The sequence below is a fragment of the Mauremys mutica genome, chromosome 12 (assembly GCF_020497125.1).
Source record: "Mauremys mutica isolate MM-2020 ecotype Southern chromosome 12, ASM2049712v1, whole genome shotgun sequence".
Lineage (NCBI taxonomy): Eukaryota > Metazoa > Chordata > Testudines > Geoemydidae > Mauremys > Mauremys mutica.
Genome location: NC_059083.1, coordinates 57,373,533 through 57,395,368, shown reverse-complemented (window position 1 = coordinate 57,395,368; position 21,836 = coordinate 57,373,533). Strand labels below are relative to the sequence as shown.

At 43.5% G+C, this 21,836-nt stretch overlaps 1 protein-coding gene across 2 annotated transcripts in view; it reads left to right on the top strand.

Moving 5' to 3' along the window:
• The window catches only part of LOC123344832 (myosin heavy chain, skeletal muscle, adult-like), a 33,576-nt gene extending 11,742 nt beyond the window's left edge, over positions 1–21,834 (top strand). The window contains exons 14-38 of one of the 2 annotated variants that reach the window (XM_044981310.1): positions 83–389; positions 501–568; positions 3,422–3,509; positions 3,605–3,722; positions 4,131–4,254; positions 4,340–4,476; positions 4,576–4,831; positions 6,951–7,193; positions 8,376–8,552; positions 8,639–8,784; positions 8,866–8,956; positions 9,241–9,630; positions 9,926–10,052; positions 11,731–11,849; positions 12,583–12,779; positions 13,157–13,340; positions 13,421–13,586; positions 13,737–13,861; positions 14,109–14,417; positions 14,518–14,721; positions 16,437–16,562; positions 16,656–16,826; positions 16,911–17,015; positions 17,138–17,233; positions 21,682–21,834. In XM_044981310.1, the coding sequence (XP_044837245.1) occupies positions 83–389; positions 501–568; positions 3,422–3,509; positions 3,605–3,722; positions 4,131–4,254; positions 4,340–4,476; positions 4,576–4,831; positions 6,951–7,193; positions 8,376–8,552; positions 8,639–8,784; positions 8,866–8,956; positions 9,241–9,630; positions 9,926–10,052; positions 11,731–11,849; positions 12,583–12,779; positions 13,157–13,340; positions 13,421–13,586; positions 13,737–13,861; positions 14,109–14,417; positions 14,518–14,721; positions 16,437–16,562; positions 16,656–16,826; positions 16,911–17,015; positions 17,138–17,233; positions 21,682–21,834 (4,227 nt within the window). Of the gene's footprint in view, positions 1–82; positions 390–497; positions 569–3,421; positions 3,510–3,604; positions 3,723–4,130; positions 4,255–4,339; positions 4,477–4,575; positions 4,832–6,950; positions 7,194–8,375; positions 8,553–8,638; positions 8,785–8,865; positions 8,957–9,240; positions 9,631–9,925; positions 10,053–11,730; positions 11,850–12,582; positions 12,780–13,156; positions 13,341–13,420; positions 13,587–13,736; positions 13,862–14,108; positions 14,418–14,517; positions 14,722–16,436; positions 16,563–16,655; positions 16,827–16,910; positions 17,016–17,137; positions 17,234–21,681 lie in introns of both variants that reach the window. The other variant, XM_044981309.1, reaches the window with a different exon arrangement.
• The last annotated feature ends 2 nt before the right edge of the window (positions 21,835–21,836 follow it).

Genomic DNA, 21,836 nt, shown 5'->3' with positions numbered 1-21,836 from the left:
CAAGATATGGCAACATTATCCAGGATGGCAGTTTGTAATCAGTCTCTCCCTCTTTCTACTTATCTGTTGCTGTTTCTTTCAGCCAATGGGTATTTTCTCCATCCTGGAAGAGGAGTGCATGTTCCCCAAGGCAACTGATGTGTCTTTCAAGAACAAACTCTATGACCAGCATCTTGGCAAGTCCAGCAACTTCCAGAAGCCCAAGCCTGCCAAAGGAAAGGCTGAGGCCCACTTCGCCCTGGTGCACTATGCTGGCATTGTGGACTACAACATCACTGGCTGGCTCGAAAAGAACAAAGATCCCCTGAATGAAACTGTCATTGGGCTGTACCAGAAATCGTCAATGAAAACACTGGCTTTTCTCTTTGCCGCATATGGTGGAGATGCAGGTATTTGTATTTATCCACAGTATCCAATATACACCGTGATACTTCTTCTAGAATCACAAAAGGGAACATAAAAAATCGAAAACGTTTTCTCTCTCTTTCATTGTGCAGAAGGCGGTGGCTCCAAGAAGGGGAGCAAGAAGAAGGGTTCTTCTTTTCAGACTGTTTCTGCTCTTTTCAGGGTACAGTACAATGTTCATTATTGCCTTCTCTGTGAAGATAATGAAAAATCTCACTTTTAAATCTGAAAAGGTTATTTTCCAGCTGGCTCAGTTGTGGTAAAAGCCCCTTGATTCTTATGGGAAGTTAACCTGCTGTATCTCCATTTCACTGAGTGCAGAGTCTGTCTCCTCCCCCACCCCGGGTGATATAACAAACAATGACGTTAAACAAAAGTAGTTTCTAAGAAATGCTGCTATGAGATTGTTACAGGCCCTCCTTGCACCAGCTCTGGAGTCAGGGCTGTATGTGGCCCTGTAATGGGGTTCACTTCTCTCATCTGGTTAGGTGCCTGCTGCCTCAGTTTCCCTGATTCTACTCCCTGAAGAATGCATGTAGACTTATGTGATTCAAATTCATCTCCTTTTTGAGGTATGGTTTATAACACATCATTTCAACTCAACTCACCACAAATCTTCCCCACAGACTTTACAATTCCTTCCCAATGCCAGCCTCAGCTGTCTGGCCTTTCCTAAAGCTTTTACCAGCCAAAGCTTCTATTCCTTCTCCCTGCAGATATCTCCTGCCAGGTTCTTCTCCTGACTCTGGGTCACACTCCTCTGTATGAACTGGCTCCCTCTTTATTACCACTCACAGGCCACCATTATGTGACATTGGCCCATCTGCTGGCCAAAGTCTTGAACCAGGAAACTTGGATACATGCATGTGCCCCTGGTCCAGACTGCTTACATTTAAACCACCTGAAAACTTAGAAATGTCTCACTTCCCTCACTGCTTTACCCCTTTCCATTCTCATGCTCTCTGTGTTTTCCTTCACATATGTCCCGTAAAAAACAAAGGACCTCCAGGGCTCCCAGGATATGATGCCCTTTCTGACACTGGTTTCCTGTCCTGTTTTGGTGAACATTTTCAGTATTGCCAACTTGTGGCATTCAAAAGCCATGAGTTGGGCCACCAAAACTCACGAGAGTGAAATATGATTTCAAGAAATAAGTGTTGGCTTTTTTCCTTGCCCTCTGCTCTCTGAGTCTTTAGTGCACACTTAGGTCACATTTTCCAGCTTTTCTCCTCAACCCCTTGTTTTTCAGTTAAAAATTGACATTACCCCCAAATCAATTGATTCAGGAACTGGGGCATAAGAAAAACACCAAATATAGTGAGACTCATGATAAAATTGTGAGATGGGAACATTACATTTCACACTTCTAGGTAGCACTATTTCTACAGTTTTATACCTCACTTTAAATGACCATATTTAGGATCCAAAGGAAGAAGAGAACTTAGATTAGAATGATTCCAGCTGAGATGTTTTGCAAGCTAGTCTACCTACATTGGTCATGTGCTACCCCAACAGAATTCTGCACCACTGTGGGAGTGCAGAATTCATATGGTCTGCATATTTCTGTGCCCCCCCCCCTGCAGAAAAATGCAAAAGAACTCTGCAGGGGGACATGCGCCTCTTCCCCACCAGCACATCTGTTCCAGCATGTCTGGAGCAGCTTCAGAGATGCAAATCTCTGCAGGGGAAGGTGGGATGGGCATGCATGTCTCTGGGAGAGACACTGATTACCAGCAGGGGGTGGGGCTGGTCACCTAGAGAGAGAGAGAGAGAGACTCTGTCCCTCTCACTTGCTACTGTGGCTCATTGGGTGTGGAGCGGGGTAGGTCTTTTTATTATGCATGAGGAAGGCTCTGTCCCTGAGGCAGGAATGTAGCAGCCTGCCTGCCTAGTAACATGTCTGTAACTTCTTGAGAATTGAAAAAAAACATTTAATTAAATATTGGTATCATGTTACTGAACATTAATCATAGATTATTAGGGTTGGAAGGGACCTCAAGAGATCATCTAGTCCAACCCTCTGCTCAAAGCAGGACTAATCCCCAAATCCCCCCCTCCACGATTGATCTCACAACCCTGGGTTTAGCAGGCCAATGCTCAAACCAGTGAGCTATCCCTGCCCCCCAATTGTTTGTTTTTAAATGAAAGAAAATTGATTTTGTAATTAAAAACACATTTTGTTAATGTTGCTATTGATGGTTAATTGATCTCATTCCCTGAGGCAGAAACGTAGCAGCCTGCCTACATAGTAATATTGTTAATGTTCCTATTGTTAGTTAACTGTTCCCATTCTTAGTCAATTCCCCCAGTAGCATAAAACCTGTAAAAGTTTTAAGGCCCCTACATTACCAGAATGATGTAAAGCCTTATACATGATAGTAAGGGAATCAGGTAGGAAGATCTATGTGCGTTCTTACTTTTTTCCTGTGCCAAAGTGGCACAATGGGTTAGATTACAGCTCAGGATTTATTTTACTTACCCATTAAAAAAAAAGACTTTGAGGGCAAATAAAATATTTACCAAGCAGTCAATAAAATGTCAGGACAATTAGAAGCAAGCACTTCCCAAAGGTCCAGGACAATGATTATCAAAACTGTACGACTTTCATGTGTGAAAGTCTGTGCAATTAAAAATGATATTCTGCCTTTTTTTTTTTTGGCTGTTTGGTATCCTGTAATGTAATTTAAATGAAAATTTACTGGAATGCAGGGTATTAGTTAACAAGTGTTTGTAACTTAACTTTCATGTGTTTAGGAAATGCTGAATAGTTATTGTGACTTTTTTCTGCATTGTAGTTTAAATAACTTACTAAAATAATTAAAACTGGTGTGATTATATTACATTATTTTGACAAATAAAATTGGCAGAATTTTGCAGAATTTTTATTTTTTTGGCGCAGAATCCCCCTCTCCCCAGGAGTAATGTGCATGATCCCATTATAATGAGTTTACTGCGTCTATCGATGTATATGGAGCGTAACATTGGTTAACCTAAATCTTTGTTTATGGTCTCACAGGAGAATTTAAACAAGCTGATGAGCAATCTGAGAAGCACTCATCCTCACTTTGTGCGATGCATCATTCCCAATGAAACCAAGACACCTGGTAAGAAGTGCCAGTGTACAGAAATCTTAGTGAGATTTCTGCCATTCCGTCTGGGCTGTCCAATAAGGTACTAATTCATGCTGTGATTTGTTAAGGTGCCATGGAACATGAACTCGTACTACACCAGCTGAGGTGTAACGGCGTGCTGGAAGGGATCAGAATTTGCAGGAAAGGATTCCCCAGCAGAGTCATTTATGCAGACTTTAAGCAGAGGTCAGAGAGCTCCACTATACTACCCCATTATGATCGTGCTAAGTAGCTTGTCTTTCCTAATTGTTTCAAATATTATATTCACCAAAGTATTTAGCATATATTTTCTTTACTTTGTTGTAAATACCAAATTAAAGTAATTTACTGTGGGTTAACACTGAGATTGATATCTTTGGAGTCTAAGGTCCTCTCTCCAGAGAACATATGTGGTAGGATATAATTGCAGTACAAGCTTTCTCAGACTATCCTACAATTGTTCCTCAGCCAAACAGATGGACAGCCTCTAGACATGAGAACTGGTCCAGTCATCCCTTTTTCTGGCTTCCAGTTACAACATAGGAGCCAATTAGTGTCAATGGTGATGGTGGTTTTGGTGATAGGAACATCCTTGTATTCGGTTTTCTCCTACAGATACAGGATTTTAAATGCAAGTGCTGTTCCAGAGGGACAGTTCATGGATAGCAAGAAGGCTTCTGAGAAACTACTTGGATCCATTGATATTGATCAGACACAGTATAAATTTGGTCACACTAAGGTACAGACACTCTTTGTTTCAAACACCATCTAACTGTATTTTGTCCAGAATGAAAGTGATATTTTGTAATATTCCCTTTTTCAAGGTGTTCTTCAAAGCGGGACTTCTGGGTCTTCTAGAGGAGATGAGAGATGATAAACTAGCAGAGATTATGACCCGCACACAAGCCAGGTGTCGTGGCTTCCTGATGAGAGTGGAGTATCAAAGAATGGTGGAAAGGAGGTAGCAATATATCATCTTGCATGGGATTCGTTGTGTTTGTGCTATTGCATCTATATTCATCACACACAACATTTAACATATATTTTAATTACATTATAGAGAGTCCGTCTTCTGTATCCAATACAACGTTCGCTCATTCATGAATGTCAAGCACTGGCCCTGGATGAAGCTGTACTTCAAGATCAAGCCCTTGCTGAGGAGTGCTGAATCTGAGAAGGAGATGGCCAACATGAAGGAAGAGTTTGAGAAAATGAAGGAAGAGCTTGCTAAGTCTGAGGCAAAAAGGAAAGAACTGGAAGAAAAAATGGTGACCCTGATGCAAGAGAAAAATGACCTGCAGCTCCAAGTGCAGTCTGTGAGTATCACCAGTGCATTCAACCCTTATTGCACAGGGGAAACTAAGCCTGAAATTTTTAAATGCAACTTTCCCAGCAAGAGAAGCACAAACAGATGGTTACGTTCCACTAGAAAAATGTTGCAAGTCAAATTAAAATACAAGGATTAAATGTTACATTTTCAAATTTAAGCATGTGCATTTGGGCACTATCCAAAATGTATGGGTCCAATTATCTGGCGTATACACACACACACACACACACCCCTAAGTCACCTATTTCAAGTGTGTTAGAGAAACCAGGTGGGGGAAGTAATATCTTTTATAGGACCAACTTCTGGTCACAGAGCTTTTCTTCGGGTCCTAAAGAGATCTGTGCAAGCTCAAAAGCTTGTCTCTCTCTACAGAATTTGGTCCAATAAAAGATACTGCCTCACTCACCTTGTCTCTCTAATATCCCAGGACCTACATGGCCACCACAACACTGCATATATCAAGTGTAGTAATTTTATGTAGCTATAATTTAGTTATTTCTAAATTAAATTATTTTAACAATAACAAAGTCTTTCGTCTTCAAATACTACGTACTGTATATGTCAAGTATGATATTTTAAAGCATACCCGTTTTTGAGGTGTCTGGTACAAAAAAGTTCTACATTCTTTTTAATTGGTAAAATTGTAATTTTTATTTATACAATGCTCAAACAGTTAAAAAAATGCAAGACTCCTGACATAAAGAGCCAGATTTTAAAAAATGCTCAGTATTCAAAACAGCTCTCATTCTCAGCTGACCTTCTTACTGAGAATAATCAATGTTCCTGGGTGCTCAGCATTTTAGAAAATTAGGCCATTAAAATCCAAATCATATGCAAATACAATAGGTGACACCAACCAACAGTGGGGTAAGAAACCAATGATGAGAAGATAAAATTAAAAACAGCATATGTAATTATATAGGATGTTTATATGCATGTCTAGGCTCTGACCCTGCTCACATGCTTAACAAACCACCATACAAGCAGGGGTGAAAATAACTTAAAGGACTTACCAGTACTCTGGAGTCCTTAGGAGGGGGTGGGGCCTCAACCGGAAGAGGTGTGGCCTTTAAATCTCCAGGCACTTTAAATCAGGATTTAAAGGGCCCGGGGCTGGGGCTGTGGTAGCAGCAGCTGGGAGCCCTGGGCCCTTTAAATAACCCCCAGAGCTACCAGCTGCAGAGGTGGCTGGGAGCCCTGGGGGTGATTTAAAGGGCCCGGGGCTCCAGCTGCTGCTACCGCAGCGGAGCCCTGGGCACTTTAAATCACCATTGGAGGGGGGTCCTGGCTGCCACCGCTACTCTCTGCTGCCGGAGACCTGGAGTAGCGGCGGCAGGGCTCTGGTGGCAAGTTAAAGGGCCAGGGGCAGTAGTGGCAGTTGAGCCCTGGGCCCTTTAAATCGCCGCCCCAGGCCCTTTAAATTGCCGCAAGGGAAGCCGACCCGCCCTGGTACGGCCCACTGGCTCTTGCCAGTATGCCGTACCAGGGTGTACTGGCTTACTTTCACCTCTGCATACAAGCAAAGGAAAGTCAGGAGGAATACTCATATACTTCAGGTTGAACATGTGCAAAATTGTTTGTAGGATCTGGGCCTTAATGGTTTAGGGACAGATTATATACGTTCATATGTAGTTATTACATTAATTTTTGTCTATGAATAGACTAAAAAAATAATCTAGTTGCTATTTTTCATGATCAGACATCTCATAAGAACATAAGCATGGTCAAACTGATTCAGACCAATGGTCCATCTAGCCCAGTATCCTGTCTTCTGGCAGTGGTCAATGCCAGGTTCTTCAGAAGGAATGAACAGAACAGGTAATCATCAAGTGATCCAGCCCCTGTCATCCAGTCCCAGCATCTGGCAATCAGGGGCTAGGGACACCTAGAGCATGGGGTAGCAATCCTGACCATCTTTGCTAATAGCCATTGATGGACCTATCCTCTAAACAACAAGTAAACAATTAAAATCAATCATATTTTGTGCTGAGATTAAATATAATTATTTTCAGCCTTTATTAAAATACCACTATTTAGTGTGATATAAGATAGAGCTAAAAGTCACCAAAACACAAATAAATGGAAAAACTACATTTCCCCAACAGGAATCTGAAGGCTTGGCTGATGCTGAGGAAAGATGTGATCAACTGATCAAAACCAAAATCCAACTTGAAGCTAAAATTAAGGAGGTGACTGAAAGAGCAGAGGATGAGGAGGAGATGAATGCTGAGCTGACAGCCAAAAAGAGGAAACTGGAGGATGAATGTTCTGAGCTGAAGAAAGATATCGATGACCTTGAGTTAACATTGGCCAAGGTTGAAAAGGAAAAACATGCCACAGAAAACAAGGTAAAGGCCATATATATATGAATGAGAGAGAGAGAGATCTGTGCATGTGTGCCTGGAGGGAGACTGGGACTGGCAGCCAGTAGGATGAGAAATGTGGGCAGGAGGAACAAGGAGGTGAGGGAAAGACAGATCAGACAAAGAGCTTGGAAGGGAAGAACTGGGACTGGCTGGCCAAGGGGACAGTGCACCATCTATTCTGCATACTGAATGAAGCAGGAGTCCTAGGGGGTCCTATGTTAAACAATTGTATGTAATCATGTAATTAAAAACTCTATCATAATGGATATGTTGCACAGGCAATCTTAATTCAAGAATTTCCTAACCTTGGAGTGCTTGACTTTGAAATTTTTCTTTGAAAATTGTTTTTGTGTGAGAGATTTATATTATACACACACACACACACACACACACACACACACACACACACACACACACACACACACACACACACTTTCTTAATTTACATATTTAGTTTATACTTTGCATTCATTTAATAAAAAGATCAATACATAATGTATTTATTTATCTTTATCATTTACTCTCCAAGTAAGGTATAATAAATACATTAATACACTTATGAGGTATGATATGCCACCAATTGAGTAGGCTCCATTCTAATTTATATTTCAGTGGTAAACAGACAGATTTTCAAAACTGCTCAGATCACTCAATTGGAATAGAAATTTCTAAAGCCCTCATAACTCTAAACTGTCAACTGAGACGAAGGTTGTTGCCGAGTACTCAATATTTTTAAAAATCTGAACATATATTTCAGTGCCTAAAAATTGAGAAGTGACCTCTTTTGATACGCAGGCATTAAAGTTGTTATTTGGTCTCTTATTGTTGAGGGAACAAACTGACTGAAATGAGACAAATCCAGACCTTAGTAGGGCAGATGTGGGAGTTTTCAGCTGTAAATTACTACAGTTTCATGAAAATGTCTTCCCATTTTTTCTGAGTTCACTCAGAGAAAAGATGATAAAGTAGCTATGACTTCACACATGACAGTGCTTTCTGCTTATTATATTACATTTCCATGCAGCCAGTATCTATTGCTTGAATCTTACAAAATCTTGGATAAAAAACATCAAATTTAATAAATCTAAATTTTAAATGACACTGTCATTTCACAAATAATGTTTTGTATCCATTTTCTTTAACTATCTTTATTCAACTCTGCAGGTGAAAAACCTCACGGAGGAGATGGCAGTCCTGGATGAGACCATCGCTAAACTGACAAAAGAAAAGAAAGCCCTCCAGGAGGCCCATCAGCAGACCCTGGATGACCTGCAGGCAGAAGAGGACAAAGTGAACACACTGACCAAAGCTAAAACCAAGCTGGAGCAGCAAGTGGATGATGTAGGCACAATAACATATGGAGAAAACAAAACCAGTGTGAAATTAGGCTCTTGTTAGCAGAGAATTTATGGCCTTTTTCTGTTTAGCTTGAAGGGTCGCTGGAGCAAGAGAAGAAGATTCGCATGGATCTTGAAAGAGCTAAGAGGAAACTTGAGGGAGATTTGAAACTGGCCCAGGAATCCACAATGGATTTAGAAAATGATAAACAGCAGCTGGAGGAAAAACTGAAGAAGTAGGTATGGTTTGCAGTGGGTATCCTGCAGATACATGTTGTTCCAGCACTAACTATTTTTTTCTTTGTGTGTGTGAAAAGGAAAGACTTTGAAATCAGTCAGTTCCTAAGCAGAATAGAGGATGAGCAAGTCCTGGGCATCCAGCTGCAGAAGAAGATCAAAGAGTTACAGGCAAGTCATAGTTTACCTGCTTCAGCCCAAGAGGGAGTTCAGTTTAAAGGAAGGGATTGGTCTTAGTGAACATGATGTATCAGGGACCCAAATTTCTCTCAATGGGTCTTTGGATGTAGCTACCCCAGTTCAGGGAAGTGATGTTCCTTTGCCACCGGAATCCCTGTTGTCAGTGTAGGCCGCATCTATTCTACGGTGTTATGCCAGCAGAACTCTGCCAACAGCCATACTGGTGTTGACTCCAGAACAAAGCCACAGTCTTAGTGTTTCCTGTTGTTCTCTAGGCTCGTATTGAGGAACTGGAGGAGGAGATAGAGGCTGAACGTGCCTCTCGGGCAAAAGCAGAGAAGCAGCGGGGTGATCTCTCCAGGGAACTTGAGGAGATCAGTGAGCGTCTGGAAGAAGCTGGTGGAGCCACAGCAGTTCAGATTGAGATGAACAAGAAGCGTGAGGCAGAATTCCAGAAAATGCGCCGAGACCTTGAAGAGGCCACTCTGCAGCATGAAGCCACATCCGCCGCCCTCCGGAAGAAGCACGCGGACAGCACAGCAGAGCTTGGGGAGCAAATCGACAACCTGCAACGAGTCAAGCAGAAGCTGGAGAAGGAGAAGAGTGAACTAAAGATGGAGATTGACGACCTGGCTAGTAATCTGGAGACTGTCTCCAAAGCCAAGGTACAGAAACAATATATATATGTTTACTGCAGAAAACAGACTGAACCTTCAGATTTGCACTTTGTAGTAGTAGTCTTAATTATAAAGACGAAAAATTCAGTGATGTCATTGCTATGTCACATACATAATACCATTTTTATTTTACTATTTGCATAATATTCAGTTTTATGAAGGGTGAGGTTTCCTTACTAATTGAGCCCACATGTAGTTTGTCATGACAAAGATCCCAATGATCTCAGAATGCTGGAGAGCCCATGTGTTTAATCCTCTGTCTTTCTGTCCATTTCACACAAAGGCAAACCTTGAGAAAATGTGCCGCACTCTGGAAGATCAGCTTAGCGAGATTAAGACAAAGGAAGAAGAGCATCAGCGTATGATCAATGACCTCAATGCTCAAAGAGCTCGTCTACAGACAGAATCAGGTAAAACATACATATTGTACAACTGTGAGCACATACAGGAGATTCTGGGATAAGAGGAAATTTCCATCATATGCACAACATCTGATCCACCATAAGAACAGCCATACTGGGTCAGACCAAAGGTCTATGGAGGCCAGTATCCTCTATTCTGACAGTGGCCCATGCCATGTACCCCAGAGGGAAAGAACAGAACAGGTAATCATCAAGTGATCCATCCCATCACCCATTCCCTGCTTCTGGAAAACAGCCTATCCTGCCTGCCAATCTTGACTAATAGCCATTGATGGACCTATCCTCCATGAATTTATCTAGTTATTGTTTGAACACTGTTATAGTCTTGGCCTCCTCAAACATCCCCTGGCAAGGAGTTCCACAGGTTTACTGTGCGTTATGTGAAAAAATACTTCCTTTTGTTTGTTTTAAACTTGCTGCCTATTAATTTTATTTGGTGACCCCTAGTTCTTGTGTTATGAGGAGTAAATAACAACTTTCTTATTTACTTTCTTCACACCAGTCATGATTTTATAGACCTCAATCATATCTGCCCTTAGTCTTCTTTTTTTCCAAGCTGAAATGTCCCAGTCTTATTAGTCTTTCCTCATATGGCAGCCGTTCCATGCCCTTAATCATTTTTGTTGCCCTTTTCTGAACCTTTTCCATTTCCAATGTATCTTTTTTGAGATATGGTGACCACATCTGCACAAAGTATTCAAGATGTGGGCGTACCATGGATTTATAAAGAGGCAGTATGATATTTTTTGTCTTATTATCTATCACTTTCTTAATGGTTCCCAACATTCTGTTTGCTTTTTTGACTGCCGGTGCACATTGAGCAGATGTTTTCCAAGAACTGTCCACAGTGATTCCAAGATCTCTTTCTTGAATGGTAACAGTTAATTTAGACCCCATCATTTTATATGTATAGTTGGGATTATGTTTTCTAATGTGCATTACTTTCCATTTATTAACTTTGAATTTCATCTGCCATTTTGTTACCCAGTCACCCAGTTTTGAGAGATCCCTTTGTAGCTCTTTGCAGTCTGCCTGTTTTGTATCATCTGCAAATTTTGCCACCTCACTGTTTACCCCTTTTTCCAGATCATTTAGAATATATTGAATAGGACTGAGTTCAGTACAGACCCCTGGGGGACACCATTATTTACCTCTCTCCATCCTGAGAACTGACCATTTATTCCTTCCCTTTTTCTCTATCTTTTAACAAGTAACAAATCCATGAGAGGACCTTCCCTCTTATCACTACTGCTTACAATGTTTAAGAGCCTTTGGTGAGGGACCTTGTCAAAGGCTTTCTGAAAATCTAAATACACTATATCCACTGGCTCCCCCTTGTCCACATGCTTGTTGATGCGCTCAAAGAATTCTACTAGATTGGTGAGGCATGATTTCCCTTAAAAAAACATGTTGACTCTTCCACAACAAATTATGTTCATCTATCAGAGGGGTAGCCGTGTTAGTGTGGATTTGTAAAAAGCGACAAAGAGTCCTGTGGTACCTTATAGACTAACAGATGTTTTGGCCCCTTGCAGCCCCAGTACCCTTTTGTAAGCCTTTGACAAGGCTCTAGAAGACCCTTCTAAATTAATCTGTTTTAAAATAAATTACTTTATTATGTTCACTTAATTGCCATTTCATATAATCTATCTGGAATCTTTCTTAGGTGAATTTGCGCGCCAGGTAGAGGAAAAAGATGCTTTGATTTCTCAGCTCTCAAGAGGTAAACAGGCATTTACCCAACAGATTGAGGAACTGAAGAGGCATCTAGAGGAGGAGATAAAGGTGAGGATTTTTCCAACAGCCTTTTCTGTGAAGCTGGATTCTTGTTGTGAGCAAGATGCTTTAACCTCAAATGAAACCATAGCACCCTAGAGAATAGAGGGGGAAAGGTCCTGTAGGTCACCTAACCCAGCCCCTGCAAATGCAGGATTGTTCCCTACATTAAATTTATGAATGCTTTCATAGAGTCACAGAGTTTCAGGCCTGAAAGGACCACTGGATCGTTTAATCTGTCCTGTATATCAGAGGACCCCAACACAAATCAGCAACCACATACAGAGCCCATCATCCAAAATTATACTGAAGTGTTACAACCCTCCGGAGACTAACCTATTTTGTGCCACAGGCAGAGAATAGGAGAGATCAAGGTGCGCTAATGCCTGAGGCACCTGCAATTATCAAAACCCAGCATAAAGCTTATCATCCATCGAATCTAGCACCACTTCCCTGGGATAGCTTTCCACAGCCTTCAGAGTTAATAATAAATAGAGATATACCAATCTCCTAGAACAGGAAGGGACCTTGAAAGATCATTGAGTCCAGCCCCCTGCCTTCACTGGCAGGACCAATTTTTGCCCCAGATCCTTAAGTGGCCCCCTCAAGAATTGAACTCACAAGCCTGGGTTTAGCAAGCCAATGCTCAAACCACTGAGCTATCCCTCCCACCCTGTTCACTGTCAGGAAGATTCCCAGGATATTTAGCTACCTCACTGTGATATTCCTGTTGTATCTCCAGGCTAAGAACGCACTGGCCCACGCCTTGCAGTCTGCTCGCCATGACTGCGACTTGCTCCGGGAGCAATATGAGGAGGAGCAGGAAGCCAAGGGTGAGCTGCAACGTGCCCTGTCCAAGGCCAACAGTGAAGTTGCCCAGTGGCGAACCAAATACGAGACGGACGCCATTCAGCGCACAGAGGAACTAGAAGAGGCCAAGTATGTGCTGGGGTGGAGGACTGGAAGAGGCCAAGAACTAAATGGGGAAATGTGAAGAGGCCAGTGATATGCTCAGGATGGGACTGGAAGAGGCCAAGGATGTGCTTGGGGAGGGTGATTAGAGGAGATGCAGTATATCCATGTAATGGTATGGGTTGGAAAATGGCAAATATGTACATTATGTTTAGAAAGACTAAGAGAGGCCCTATACTCTGTCGATAATGTGTGTGAGCTGATGGCAGAGGGATTACCAGATACATTGTACTGTATATGAATTGGATTAGAGTGACTGAGAAAGGGGTCACTGCTCAGAAGAGGTGACACAGTTTGTTTCCCATATTGCTCACTAAATGGGAGCTGAATTTACAATCTTCCAGGAAGAAGCTTGCCCAGCGTCTGCAGGATGCTGAAGAACATGTCGAAGCTGTGAATTCCAAATGTGCTTCTCTTGAAAAGACGAAGCAGAGGCTGCAGAATGAAGTGGAGGACCTGATGATTGATGTGGAAAGATCTAATGCTGCCTGCGCAGCTCTGGATAAGAAGCAGAAGAATTTCGATAAGGTATTTCAGCCTTGTGGGTGTTGGATGGAGCACCCTCTAGTCATCTCTGTTGCTTAGACTAAGGTCTTGTTGTTCTTCAGGTTCTGGCAGAATGGAAGCAGAAATACGAGGAAACGCAGGCTGAACTGGAAGCTTCCCAGAAGGAGTCTCGCTCTCTCAGCACAGAGCTGTTTAAGATGAAGAATTCTTATGAGGAAACCTTGGATCAACTTGAAACTCTGAAGCGCGAGAACAAAAACTTGCAGCGTAAGTCCCTGGATTTCTTCTCTAACATGGGCCTTCTGGAAAGCTTGTTAACACTCTAAAGTGAATCTGTCTGTGCTGGTGGCATTTCTAAGGAGCCTCTCTCTCTTTGGGCCCTTTGTCTGACTATGTTATTTGTCTGTAACCCAACAGAGGAGATTTCTGACCTCACGGAGCAGATTGCAGAGGGGGGAAAGACCATCCATGAGCTGGAGAAAGTGAAGAAGCAGATTGAGCAAGAGAAATCAGAAATCCAGTCTGCTCTGGAGGAAGCTGAGGTACGAACGCCATTAGTCACTGCTTTACAGAGAGAAAGTCAGAAAACCTTGGATCTGTATCCTATTGTAACACGGTGGGATAATTCACAGGGACAGGAGGACAGCTCATGCTGTGCTGGAAGCTATGTACTCAGTGCCCATACTACCCATAGCACTACATTCCACTCTGTGGGAGCATTTAATACTTTATTTGGAAGGAAAAAACTATTTTTGTCCCCTTATTGACCCTTCACTTGTTCTTGTTAAGGCTTCACTTGAACATGAAGAGGGCAAAATCCTCCGCATCCAACTTGAGCTGAACCAGGTAAAGTCTGAAATCGACAGGAAGATTGCTGAGAAAGATGAGGAAATTGATCAGCTGAAGAGAAACCATATCAGAATTGTGGAGTCCATGCAGAGCACCCTGGATGCTGAGATCAGGAGCAGAAACGAAGCCATTAGGCTAAAGAAGAAGATGGAAGGGGATCTGAATGAAATGGAGATCCAGCTGAGCCATGCCAGCCGCCTGGCTGCAGAGGCACAGAAGAACCTGCGAAACACACAAGGAGTGCTCAAGGTACAGTAAGCCACACATACCTAGTGTGATAGCTCAACTGGTCTTTTCAGCATGCCAAGGAATCTGTGCCTCCAGGTAATTTCTCTCACTCGTTTTACAGGACACCCAGATACACTTGGATGATGCTCTCCGAAGCCAAGAAGACCTGAAGGAGCAGGTGGCCATGGTTGAGCGCAGAGCTAACCTGATGCTGGCTGAAATTGAGGAGCTGAGGGCAGCTCTGGAACAGACAGAGAGGGCCAGGAAAGTGGCTGAACAGGAGCTTCTGGATGCAAGTGAACGAGTGCAGCTCCTGCACACCCAGGTCAGGGTCTAGTGTGAAAAGAAATCATAGAATCATAGAATATCAGGGTTGGAAGGTTCCTCAGGAGGGCATTTAATCCAACCCCCTGCTCAAAGCAGGGCCAACGCCAACTAAATCATCCCAGCCAGGGCTTTGTCAAGCCTGACCTTAAAAACCTCTAAGGATGGAGATTCTACCACCTCCCTAGGTAACCCATTCCAGTGCTTCACTACCATCCCAGTGAAACAGTGTTTCCTAATATCCAACCTAGACCTCTCCCACTGCAACTTGAGACCATTACTCCTTGTTCTGCTACCACTGAGAACAGTCTAGTTCCATCCTCTTTGGAACCCCCCTTCAGGTAGTTGAAAGCAGCTATCAAATCCCCCCTTCTTCTCTTCTGCAGATTAAACAATCCCAGTTCCCTCAGCCTCTCCTCATAAGTCATGTGCTCCAGTGCCCTAATCATTTTTCTTGCCTTCTGCTGGGCTCTTTCCAATTTTTCCACATCCTTCGTTTAGTATGGGGCCCAAAACTGGACACAGTACTCCAGATGAGGCCTCACCAATGCCTAATAGAGGGGAATGATCATGTCCCTCGATCTGCTGGCAATGCTCCTACTTATACAGTCCAAAATGCTGTTAGGCTTCTTGACAACAAGGGCGCACTGTTGACTCATATCCAGCTTCTTGTCCACCATAACCCCTAGGTCCTTTTCTGTAGAACTGCTGCCTAGCCATTCGGTCCCTAGTCTGTAGCAGTGCATGGGATTCTTCCATCATAAGTGCAGGACTCTGCACTTGTCCTCATTGAACCACATCATATTTCTTTTGGCCCAATCCTCTAATTTGTCTAGGACCCAGTGTATCCTGTCCCTACCCTCCAGCCTATCGACCACTCCTCCCAGTTTAGTGTCATCTGCAAACTTACTCAGGATGCAGGCCACACCATCCTCCAGATCATTAATGAAGATATTAAACAAAACCAGCCCCAGGACCAACCCTTGGGGCTTGATACCGGCTGCCAACTAGACGCGGAGCCATTGATCACTACCTGTTGAGCCTGACGCTCTAGCCAGCTTTTTATCCACCTTATAGATGATAATATCCACAACCCCCTAAGCAGGAGATTGCGATGTATGTACCCTGTTCCAAAGAGCAGTGCTAGGGGGTGTTTAGAAGATTTTTGTTCCTGAAATGGCCTTTATGCTAATGTCAATAGGTTGGACCTTTGTTAAACAGAAAGCAAGAAGCTGCAAGGCCATCCTTGGTTTTCTTCATGTTGCTGTGTTGAACATGACACAGGAATGATGAAGGTTATAATTGAAGTGATATGATGGAGCAGGACAAGTGTCTCAGAGGCTCTGGGAGTGGCTTTCCTGCCTCCTATACAGTTTCCGTCATTGGATACTTTTAAGTAATCTCTGCCATCCCCTGACATTCAGGAAGTATTTCTATACAGTGATTATTTTGTTTTGGAATGGACCAGATTTACAACAATTGGCACATAGAGTTTGTCACAGACTATGGGGGTAATGTTAGTGAGAGCCCTTAAAATATTCACAGCACATCACTGACTAGCTGTCAATGTTCTGCAGCAATGATACATTTGCAGGAGAGTTCTGCTGCAGAACAATGTTAATAGTAACCTGTACATTAAATACAAATATTCAGTTCATTTTCCAGAGTCAATATTTTGGGACTAACTGTAAAAACGTCTTGTCTATTGTTAAACAGAACACCAGCCTGATCAACACGAAGAAGAAGCTGGAAACAGATATTTCCCAAATCCAGAGTGAAATGGAAGAGACAATTCAGGAAGCACGTAATGCAGAAGACAAGGCCAAGAAGGCAATCACGGATGTGAGTTGAAGGCACCTTTCTTTGGAGAACATGGCCATGTTTGCACCTGAAATGGCTGGTTTTCTGGATCGGTTTCCTTTCTTTATTCACTAGGCGGCCATGATGGCGGAGGAGCTGAAGAAGGAGCAGGACACCAGCGCCCACCTGGAGAGGATGAAGAAGAACCTGGACCAGACGGTGAAGGACCTGCAGCTCCGTCTGGATGAGGCAGAGCAGCTGGCACTGAAGGGTGGCAAGAAGCAAATCCAGAAACTGGAGGCCAGAGTGTGTATTCCCCATATTTGTGCATTTAGGAGCATTTCCTATGTCCAGTCACAGTGAAACTCAACGATCCATTTCTCATTTCAGGTGCGTGAGTTGGAAGGTGAGGTTGACAATGAGCAGAAACGCAGCGCTGATGCTATCAAGGGTGTTCGCAAGTATGAGAGAAGAGTAAAGGAACTGACCTATCAGGTAAGGAGGGAGGCCCTTTATGCTGTCACATCCTTTTTTCATGTAAACCTGCAGGGGATAATTTTATTTTATCATATGGGCAAATGAACTCACCTCTTTCCTGCTTTATTAACTGCTTTCAGTCTGAGGAAGACCGGAAGAATATTCTCAGGCTTCAGGATCTGGTTGATAAACTACAAATGAAAGTGAAATCTTACAAGAGACAAGCCGAGGAGTCTGTAAGTATCAGTCAGAGGAGGGAAGATAGTTACCTGCTAACTAGGTAGGAATTGTACTAACTAGCATAGGATGTGTGGCAGGTATCATAGGTTCAGGGATGCTAAGCCTCCCCAAACAGCCAGGCATGGCCCTGCCCATGCTCCGCTCCAAGGCCCCCTCCTGCCTCCCACTCTTCTCCCCTGGTCCCAGCCCAGGCTGCTCCTCTTCCCTGAAGCGGCCTGGGACTCAGGGCGGGCTGGCCACGACGGGGTGACCGGTGGCCTGGGCCGGGTGGTGCGGCGGGACTCAGGGCGGCTGGGACGGGGCCAGGGGCTATCCTCCCCAAATGGGAGGCTCATGTGCCGCCCATGGTAACTAGTGGATATAAGAAATTATGAAGTTGTACAGGAGAACAAGGTTTAAGGATCAACAGAAGCTTGATAATTCATGCTTATATCTGAGGAACTAATTACTGAAAGAGTAAGCAAAGAAACAATAAAAAATCATAAAATAATAATATATATAAGTACATTTGATAAGCATAGTTTATTTGTCAGTGTTTAGGTTCATATTTCATAGTACATTATATAGAGGATTTAATAAATGATAAGAAAACTGAGCAATATAAGAATTCTACAGCATTTTGCAATTAAATTTTTGCTGAAAGTGGAGAAATGTTGCTGTTTTATGTATATGCCAGTTAGGAACCAGTGCCTAAATCAACAATCACTGACTCGTGCAGATAAAAACCATATGTGCTAGGTACATGCATTTTTTCCCATCTCTCCCCAAAAGAGCTCTCACCTCATTGAAAATTTCTTCAGCTACTCCGTAACTTTTCAAAATCTTCTCAAACTTGGAAAAGTTCTAGAATGCAAAGTTACAGAGCTCCTTTACCCTTTTGCTATTGTGCAACTTTTCCAAAGTTGAGAACATTTTGAAAGGTTACCTACTGGGAAAAGGAAAAAGAAAACAAAGGACAAATGAAACATCATTCATTCGATCACATTCATTTTGCAAAAGGGAAAAAGGGAAGAAAATGGATAGGATGGGGTGAAACAGTTTGAAATTCAAAATTTTGAAATTTTCAGTTTCAATGAAAAGCTGTTTTGAAAGGAATCTGTGAAATAATTTGTTTAGAAAAAAGACTATTTTTCATTAAAATGAAAAAAATTCTAGCAACTCTACTGAAAACTTTGCTTAGCTCTACTAATAACTCAATCGCAGTTGCACAAAAAATCTTCCAGATTTAGCATGTGCCTAGGCCACCATGAGGCAGATTCTTCTTGCTGGGTTTGTGGAGGGTAGTTTAAAAATAACAAAAAGTGCTAAATGATTGGAAGTGCACACCTGAGTCAGCTGGCAACTCAACTGCCAAGGTTGTTAGCATGGCCTGATGAGGCCTTGCCTCTGTGAACATGCTCCTTGTGTTGCCTGCCCCAGACCCAGTAGAGATAAGGATGTCTGGTCTCTGCGGATGGGACAATTTGCAAGAGGGAGACTGTGAGTGTCTCACTACTCACTAACTCCTCCAAATCCCTGCCTTCACCTCAGGGGCAGCAGGATAATAACGTTAAGCAGAATGGAGGATCCCATGATTTAAGCTCTCTGTGAATTTTTTCATCATTCCACAATTTTATGCAAATTCTCAGCTTTCATTCCAAACCAAGAATCAAATTTCATTTTCCTCTGCAAAGATCCATCCTTCCTAAGAAAGAGCATTATGCTGCTTCCTTGGTAACCCAGACAGCTGCCTGAGGCTAGTTAGGGACTGAGAGAGGAGCTGCCTGGCTGGAAGAGAAGGAAGGAAGTAGGGATCTGCCTGATCTGAGTCTATGCTGCCTGACTGGGAGAGAGAAGAGGGAAAATGAGTGGGTGGCAAGTGCTTCCTCTGTGAGGATCTGATCCAAACCTCACTGGAATTACTGGAAAGGCTCCAGTTAACTTCAATGGACTTTGGATCAGGCTCTTAGGGAGGAATAGGATTGTGACAGAATGAGAAATTCCTACTTTTCTCTTGAAACTGCTCCTCATTATCTCATTCTGTTCAGGGCAATCTGACTCTTTGAATATCCCATAATGGTTCAAAGTACCCAGACTGCCAATCAAAAGATCACTGTCATACATTGCAGTTGTGTGCACACAATACATGGCATATCTGACTCGGTGGAGCTCAGTATTCAAATGGTAGATTAATGGTGCGGATGCAACAATAACTCTCCATGCAGCTCAGTGAAACACACTGTGTTATCAAGGCTGTGTCTCCCGGAACTCAGCTTCAGGGTGGATGCACTCTTGTTGTTGGCGCTACAATGTAATGAAAGGTGGTTTGTTCATTGTACAATCCTGAACTCAGAGCATACAAATTGCAGACCTAAAACTGTCTCCGGAAAGGCTCACAAGTGAGAATGGATGACACTTCTCTTCTGGATTTTTGTCATTTCCCTGTCCCTAAGTGAATAGACTTCTAGTAGCAATTACATGTGCAGCATCATTCTACATTTAAAAAGGATTTCACCTCGCTTTTAATGGATTTTCTAACTTAGAAAATGGTGAGTGTGAGAAGGTCTGTACTTGGTTTTCAGATAAGAGATGGCAAGTGAGTGACAGATTAAGCAATTGTATCCCATGAAGTTCCAAATGCAAGAAAAGGGGGTCAGTGACTAGGACAAGCACAGTCACATCTAGTGGTCAGAGCAGGTGTTAGACCTAGTGGTTAGATAGCCTAGTTGGTAGCCAGAAATTGGAGCCCAGGGTCAGAGCTGCAGCCAGAGTCCAGACGCCAGAGTCAAGGGTCAGGGACAAAGTCATCAGTCAGGAGTCGGAGTCCAGGGGCAGAACTGGCTTACCTGGATTGAGGCAAGGCAGGGACAACGTTGGCGCCAAGGCAGGAGCAGGGCAGGAACAAAGCAAGAGCAAGGTTGGGAACAAGGCAGGAGCAGGCACTACTGCAGCTCTGGGTACATGCTTTGAGCAGTTGTTGAACTGCTGCTGCTGCTGCTGGGTTTAAGAGCCAATCTGCTGAACCTTCCAACCAATCAGGCAGCCTACTGTAGGCCAGCTGTGCTCATTAAGATTGCCCAGAGACTGGCTCTGCTTTGGGCCCTGCTTCCAGACTGGCTCTGCTACAAGCCCTGATTCCTTTCGAGTGCACCTCCTATGGACCCAGGGCCTGGTTTCTCAGGGTACTACTGAAAAACTCTTGCAATAGGCCAGGGTGTGGATGTTCATTCCCATGACCGCTAGTTCATTCTGTAGTCTTCCCAGTCCACCCCTTACTGGATCCTTCCCCTAATTTGCCAAGAGTGGAGGGTTCAGTGGACCAAGTACTTCTCCTGTCCGTGGACTGTTACGGATGGCAGTGGGCAGTGGAAGGTCATAGCAGTTTGTGTATGGGTTCTCAATGTAGGGCTTTAAAAGTGTGATGTGAAAGACAGCATGTATCTTTAAGGACTTGGGCAGCTGTAACCTAAAAGGCATTGGATTCACACATTGTATAACACTGAAAGGGCTCAGGTATTGGTAGTCTGACAGATGGGCAGCTAAATTTAAAGTTCTGGGCCGAGAGCCACACGTTGTCCCCTATGACTAGATTTGGGGTGGCCCTGATGGCTTCAGTCAGCATGATATTTATTGGCAGACTGGAAATGTTCCTTGAGCTCCTGGTGCGCCGGATGTAGATGAGAGGCTTTGTCAGTGGGGTACAACTGTGGGCATAGTAGAAATAGGAGCCAACACTGATTTAGAAATCCACAAAATTTGTGGCAATTGCCATTTAACTTGTCATACAGGGGGAAGTTGCTCTCGTGGAGAGTTGGGGTTGGAGCTGAAGACAGCACAGATTGAGCTTGCAGGACTGCATGCTAAACCTACAGGGTGGCAAGTTGGTCCTGCAAGGTATAGGGCTCCCATTATTTCACTCAGAGAGATATTGGCCTTTGTGGAATTCATGCTTCCTGTATTAGCTCTAGTTCTTGTATTGTTTTGTGCTAGGCTGCTCAAACTGTCAGTGACTGGAATATGAACAGTCGCTGCCTAGTGGTCAGAGCAAAAGTCAGTTAGGCTACTTCTAGTGGTTAGAAGAGCATTTGCTAGCAAGGAATTGGAGCCCAGGGTCAGAGCCAGAGTCAGAGGTCAGAAATCTGAGCCAAGGGTCCAGGTTACCTGGAGCGAGGCAAGGCAGGAGCAGGGCTGGGAACGAACAGGAGATATATAGATATAGATGACTGCTGTGAGCAACTGCTGCTGCTGCAGCTGGGCTTAAGAGCAGTTCTGCTGATCCATCCAACCAGTCAGGGTGTGTAGCCAAACAGGCAGCCTACGTTAGGCCAGCTGTATTCATTAAAGTTGCCCGGAGACTGGCTCTACTGCAGGCACTGCTTCCAGAGTGGATCTGTTGCAGGGCCTGATTCCTGACAAACGGCAACTGTCAGCACTTTGGTTTTCACAACTCTCTCTCCATCCTCAGGAGGAACTATCCAATGTCAACCTCACCAAGTTCCGCAAGATCCAGCACGAGCTGGAAGAGGCTGAGGAGCGGGCTGACATTGCAGAGTCCCAGGTTAACAAACTGCGGGTGAAGAGCCGCGAGATTCACAGGAAGATTGAAGGAGAAGAGTGAGG